The 7,276-nt window shown below is 37.4% G+C and overlaps 1 protein-coding gene and 1 long non-coding RNA gene across 2 annotated transcripts in view; one reads left to right on the top strand and one right to left on the bottom strand.

Annotated features, from left to right (window-relative positions):
* Positions 1-4,259, bottom strand: part of LOC128248723 (uncharacterized) — an 11,473-nt gene extending 7,214 nt beyond the window's left edge. The window contains exon 1 of the long non-coding RNA XR_008264892.1: positions 3,446-4,259. This is a non-coding gene — a long non-coding RNA (uncharacterized LOC128248723). The remainder of the gene's footprint in view (positions 1-3,445) is intronic.
* The window catches only part of LOC106883925 (tetraspanin-15), a 108,516-nt gene continuing 103,990 nt past the window's right edge, over positions 2,751-7,276 (top strand). The window contains exon 1 of the mRNA XM_014935068.2: positions 2,751-3,271. Within this exon, the coding sequence (XP_014790554.1) occupies positions 3,116-3,271 (156 nt within the window). The 5' untranslated portion in view covers positions 2,751-3,115. The remainder of the gene's footprint in view (positions 3,272-7,276) is intronic.

The following is a 7,276-nucleotide window of genomic DNA, read 5'->3' as shown; positions in this document are numbered from 1 at the left end:
CTTGGTTCAGGAAAACCAGTAATCCAGTTTGGCTTTGGAACCAAAGTTTTCAGAAAATTGGTGTTGTATCTGTATACTGGTCTAGTGAAGAGCAAGAGGGGCGAATCAGAGTGATGAAGATGATGTGGTCAGCAGGGGCATGTATCTTGGGTGTGCTAGGTGTGCATTGCACACCCATCAAAAATAGCAAATTCATTATAAATATTAACCTTACTCCCTAATTTAATCACAAATCTTAATGGAAAACTTTTGCTCTAACCCTGCTTGAAATTTGATGGTATTGGGTGTGGCAGCACACCCAATACAACAACCACCATATGCCACTGGTGGTCAGCTCATATGGAGGAGATGATGGAGGGGGCTATAAGTGATAAGGAGATGGGGAAAAGGTAGTGAGCAATAGGTAGATGAGAGGAAGGTTCAATGATGCAAGGTGAGGAGGGGAGCAAATGTAGACTTGGTAGGATACAAAAAGAAAATTCAGCTTCTAAATACTAACTACCCTTGTGTCATGCAATATCAGTGCATGTACAGCAAAGTGCAAATGTGTTGCAAGAAAAATTGGGCATAAAAGGAACCTAATGTGTGCAAGAGAGAAAACTGTGCTAGTATAATCTTGTGGTGAATGAAGTCAACTCAATGAAGAAATGCTAATCACTTAAGGTGGATGGACTTTGTAGTAGAGGGAATCCAAGATGATATGATGTAATGAAGGCTGATATCAGGATGGTGAGCCTCATGGAGAAGATGACAAAGGACTGAAATGACTGGCAATTTGTTGAACTCAAGAAGACCTATCTGTCATAGTGAAAAGGAGGTCTTAAAATCTTAAAAGCATTATGTTTATGTCTGTACACTCACTGTGCTCTCATTACGCTTATGGTTGTACACCCTGCACCTAATGTTTCTCTGTCAAGCCTTCTCTACTTCCTATCTGCCTAACATCTGTCCCTCCATCACTCTTCTAAGTACAGTACTATTCAACTGTTGTAACCATATGAGAGCAAAATCTGCACATATTTCTTCCCCTTTGGTGTTACCAGTTACTGCCCCCTTTCTTTCTGAAACTGCTTCCTTTTAACATCAATCTCTCATTCTCAGTATCATCCCTTCCCACTTTATTTTCCATTAATCACCCACTTCTGTGCCTCCAGTTTTTCTATCCATCCCCACTGAGCTACATTTAAAGATTGTCACACCTCATCTTCACTACCCTGTCATATCTGCTATCAATACACCCCTTTAACCCTCACTCTTTATAACCAACCTTTCATACCGCTATCCTCCATCTCTGTACCTGCACATCTTTTGCTTTCTCCCTACTCTCCTACCCTGCACATCATCTCTCTTTTTCTTATCTATCTACAGTGTTATTATACTGCTACTTTCCACCCTTCTTCTACTGCCACTTATAACCTCCTCCTTTTTGAACCACTCCTAATTTTTTCCCCTTCCTCCACCCACCATACTAATATTTATCATTCACCTCCCCTTCAGCCTTGTTCATCATTTCTTGCATTCACCTTTACTTCTATCTCTAACCATGTGTTACTCTTCTCTTATATTCTCACAAACTTACTCACCCACCCTTAGCAAACCTCTGTCCGTATTCTCTCTTATACTCAGTTTCTTGTACCTTGAGCGTATGCTCTGACATTTCATTGTTACCATCTTATCTTCTTTCCAGTTACTCCCATCTCCCTTTATATGTGGAGTAGCCATATATCTCCTCTATGGCAAGATACCCGTACCTATCCCCTCAGCGTACTTCAACCTCTCAACACCAAGCTGAAAGCCACTTCACTATCTACAACAAGCCCACTCAGTTGAGAGAATTTTTCTTCTTTTTTTTTTACATCTCATTCCTACTTAAAAGTATATGTTCTGTCAGAACAAACTATACTGCAGTAGTTACCATGAGAGAACACTCTCATAATGGCTTTGGGTGCAAAATGCACTCTTGTTTATATTGCCAGCAGGGAGATAAATTCCTGCAGCAAAAGCCAATATGAAAGTTTCATTCATGGTAATTACCTCAGTATATTTTGCTCTAATAGAACACCCACATTTAAGTGGAGATAAATATTACCTCTCAGTATTAATGCTACCTCTGTCACTAATAAATAATTTTTCTTCTCTCTTGTGAGTTACTTGGTAACCTCACTGGTGCTATTGTCATCAGAAAAGTAAACAGTGTAGTCTGTAAAGTGGTTGGCACTAGAAGGGGTATCTGGCCATAGAAGCCATGCCAAAGCAGACATTGAAGCTCAATATCGTCCTCTGGCTCTTCGGATCCTGTCAAACTGTACAACTGCATGGAAAACAGACATTGAATGGTGATAATGACGATTATGATGATGAGATATGTTCATGCACCATGTATCATAATGATGATACTAATTGTGATAATGGTTCATGTATAAATATATTATGTATACCTAAACATTGTGTTTATGTGCACATATTTGCATGTTCCTTTGTATGCATTTATATCTTTTATATTTTGCACATGCCCAGTTATACATACACCCACATACAATTAAATTTATTTATATGTATGTAAAAAATATGCATGCATACACATACATGCAAATGTGTGCATCTATCTATCTCACTCTCTCTCTCTCAATATATATATTGTGTGAACAAGATGACGAAAAGAGAGCGAAAATAGAATGTACATGAGACGAGGCAATGTGGGTGTTCAATGCGCAAGTCGGTAACCTCATAGTGCGGCGCCCACGTGACCATGGTTGGCTGTGACGTCAGAAACAGCCCAAGTCGGCTCCACCAAGCCACATAGTTACTATCGCACTCGCCTTTCTATTCCCTCTCTCTTTGTCTTTCTGTCTATCTTTCTATCTGTTCCCACCACTTTTTGTTTACCTTCCACTCTCTAATTCCCTCTGTCTATCACTCTTTCATTTATCCTAACTACTGTCATCAACAGTTCGACAAACAAATTATCGCTAATACTTTTATCTACAGCTTCCCCCACATACAAAAGAAAAACCACGCTTCACTCAGGTTTAATAACACGGACAAGAACAATAATAACAATATCACATTAGATCTGTTAAAAAAAGGGTGAAACCTTGCCAAAAGTCCAAAAGTTATGGCGCCTAATCAGGACACAGCCCAGCAGAAGATGCTCGAGGCAGAGAAACACCGTAACCCGCATCTTATGAAGCACCCCTGCAAACCTCTGTGTGCAAACACTGCCTATAGCTGCAACAAACTTTGGTTGTTCCTTTACACTCTACTCTATGTGGTGAGTACTATATTTTTTATAACTTTTTTTCGACCCTTAAACATCTAAATGAACAAGGGTGTCTCTATTTAGTCGCTTGACATGCTAGAAACAACAGCAAAATGTCTGTTAAATCCTATCCTTCTGTGTTAAAAAAGAAAGTAAGATCACATTGGATAATGTCTTACACTGTACCTTAAGAGAAATGGGATGCTCATGGCTGGAAAGCTTTTCACCATTGGTCTGCTTCAGGGTTGACCTGATGCTAGCCTACAGCAATAACAAAGATAGTGTGCCTTTATTTGGTTACTTGACCTGTTTGATATATCAACTAAGTCTCCCTCAAATCCTCTCCCATCATCTTAAAGAATAACAACAGAAAACAGCCGCGTTAGATAATATAGTGTACTCAAAATACGTTTTGTTTGAAAATAAGATGCTCAAACGCCTTTGATTTTAGTTTCTGCAAAATCAGGTGGTGATTTTTCAGCTTAGCAACATCTAAACGAACGGCGTAGAATAAAGGTAGACCCCAGTATGATTTGAGTCTCTAGAGTGGTTTCGATTCCTGGTTTGATAATTCATTTCAGCTACATTGTCCACGACCCTCGGTCAACACAAACATCACACATAACGAATGTCCTCGGAGCCTTCTTTCGATGCTAGTTTCACGCTAAACAATATTTAACACGTATTTAATAACTGGTAAATGATTTTCAGTTTTGTATACAAATACACGATGACTTTATTTACTGAATAGTTAACGAAGAGGCTGTGTCATTCATGCTTTCTTCTTCAAAAGCACGAATGATGCGAGTAGAAATTGAAATAAAACGCTAAAAATCGAGAAACGAAACCTGGTAACAGAATTCTGCTTTTTAATCTCGAACCAATGAAAGAACCTCTATGTTGTCACTGGACCTGCGAGAAACAGCAGCCACATTTCCCTCAAATTACACCATAGCGTCTTATCGGGGAAGCACACTAGGTGTCGACATCCTGCAGACACTTTCGGGATGGTCACGGGCTGTGATACCTTTCATCATAATCTACTCAAGTCGGGTTGACCTAGGGCTGTACAACTTTTAATTTATTGCACTGTCTTGTGAGACAAACATACATGCATACACATACATTTTACACGTTTATATATGCGTGTATGTGTCCATTGCAATTTATTTAAAAGCTTTCAATTAAGATTAAAGTCTGAGATTTTTGCGTGTAAGAATATATCATATGATGTTCATGCATCGAAAAGGCATGAACATCACACCGTCATTTCCGTGTCCTTTTAAATCCAAGTCTTTGTCTCAGTCACAAATCAATACATACACACTCACACACACACATATATATGCATACATTCAAGTGTGTGTATGTATAAATAAATATATAGCGTCGTTAAATCATAAATCCGAAATATTTATACTTAGAGTATATATATATATATATATATATATATATATATATATATATATATATATATATATTATATATATATACACGCACACACACACACATAATATATATGGGTGTATGCATATATGGTTACGTTTTTTGTTGCTAGGGACGAAAGTTTAAATTAGAAGCTGATTTAATGGTGCGAAAATAGTTGTTTATGAAAATATATGTAAACACAGTTTTTCAAAAATGTTTTCCTGCAGCTGTATTTGATCTTACACTTTCCCCCTTTGCAAATTATTATCAATTTTGATTTATTCAAACGATGATCTCTCTCTACACACAAACCCCTCCATAACCATTAATTCTATCATTGTCTCGTTGTCGAACCTCAGGTCAGCTTTGTTGAAGCAGACAGACCCATGATTAAAAATGTTCCTTGCATGACCAATCCATCTTTTTTTCTTTAGCTGTAGTCTGTCTAGGACTACATTATCCAATGTATCAAACCGTTTTGTGCATGTGTGTGCGCGTTATTAAGATGTTAAGGGTTTGATTTGAAGCAGATATTGTTGCTATTTTTAGCAGTTTTAGCGACCAGCAAGAGTCTTCCTCTTTGGTTTTTGATTGCTTAAGGACCCCCACGTTGTGTGGGTTGCAGTTGATCTCTATGGCTTATCTGGTTTGTTACTGTGTATATATTAGACTGGTTCAACGTGCATGCTTGAATTTATGGCATGATATTTTTTAGTTTACGGATATTTTTTTTTTTGCGCTTAGGTGAATGGTTTATCATACTATTATTGCATATGATTTTGTATATATTTGTGGTCGCGGTGTTGATCTTTAAGTATGTGTATGTAAATAATGACAGTGTGTGTGTGTGATTCGACTACATATTTCTGAAAGAAAACTTTAAATTCTTTGGATATAAATTCCAATAAATGATTCAGTTTTGAACAAAAATTGCGACTGGGATGCTTTTAGTCTAATTAGTTATTTTATTGCGCAGGGTGTCTCGAAAATGAGCACAGGTTTCGTTTTAACTATGCCCTAAGAAATATATCAATTTTAACAGAAAAACGTTGTATGTTTTATGTCACCTATAAACCAACAAATATGGAACAATCTTTACGAGGAATATATCTTCTGCCGTGAGTGTGACACTTAATAATTATTTCTAACACAAGCACAAGGCCTGAAATTTTAGAGAAGTGGTTAGTCTGTACCATCATCCTCAGAACTTGAGTGATAATTTATTTTTATCGACCACAAAAGGATAGAAGGACTTCGAACTCAGAAGGTAAAGATCCGGAAGAAATGTCGCAAGGTATATTTTACCCAGCGTTCTAACGAGTGTGCTGAGTTGCTGCCCTAATCGAGGAGTTGAATGGACAATTTTTGTACTTTCTCTGTCGGATCATAATTGCAGACGTAACGAAAAAGGAAACAAGCAGAGCGAAAGTGAACTGACTTCGTTTTATTTATTTATTTTTTCTTCCGCCTACACAAACAGGCAACTCCCCTGGTAGACACTTATCCTGGATACATACCTACATAAACCAAACACACACACACACTTACTATCTGCTACCACCCTTAATTGACTTGTGTAAACTAAGTTCTTACTGTGGGTGGAGAATATATTTCATGCTTCACATATTTTCACTTTACCTCTTTCTCACTCTCTCTCTCTCTCTGTTTATAACAATATATTTCCCTGAAAGAAAATAAAGCGAAACCAATAATGGAGATGAGATGTCAGCTATATCTTCTCCATCTAGTCTGGCAATTTAACCACTTGTCTCATCGTTTGCTCATGTTCTTGTGTCCCCTCCCACCACCGCTACATCATCTCTCCTTTCTCTCCCTCTATCTCCCTTTCTCTCATGAAATTTAGAAAGTTGTTACTCCGTCTCTGTGATGGAAATAGAAACTTTTTTTTTGCATGTCTTAATGTTATTCTATGATAAAAACCACTGAACAAATTTCATTGCATGTTTGCGTGTGTGTTTTGTGTGAAACATTTACATACTTTCTTTAATGTTAATCGTTGCTCGCATATTTTCCTAAATGTTTTTTTATCGCAACAACTTTCTCCCACCTACCCACAATATCGTACAACACACACATTCATATATATTGTGTGTTTCTTCCTCTCTCTCTCTCTACAATGATATTTTCTACGTGACAGGATGATATTTCCATAATTGCATTTTAGGTGATGCTAATTGTAGGTTTATATGTGTATATATAATTGTAGGTTATACACACGCACCAACCAGTATACATGCACAATTAATTGTGTATACGCTCTTGAATTTACTGCATTCGTTATATCATTATTTTATTTTGATGTCTGTTTATTGATGTCTATATGTACACACATACACATGTATGTATGTGTTTGGTTGTTTTTTGTATGTATGCATATGAGTGCTAATGTATTTCAGTAGGTGTATGTTGCTGGCATCAAGGGCAGTGACACTAATTGCAATGTGTTGGCGGTGCTTGTTGTAGGGTTGCAGGTCTTAATGTACCTATAGAAGTTCCTCACGAGAACCCGGTTTCGAATGTAGATCGAATACCGATTTATAGACACTGCTCTACGCGAAAACATATATG

The sequence above is a fragment of the Octopus bimaculoides genome, chromosome 9, assembly GCF_001194135.2.
Source record: "Octopus bimaculoides isolate UCB-OBI-ISO-001 chromosome 9, ASM119413v2, whole genome shotgun sequence".
NCBI classification, from domain to species: Eukaryota; Metazoa; Mollusca; class Cephalopoda; order Octopoda; family Octopodidae; genus Octopus; species Octopus bimaculoides.
This window is presented reverse-complemented; position numbering and strand designations above follow the sequence as displayed.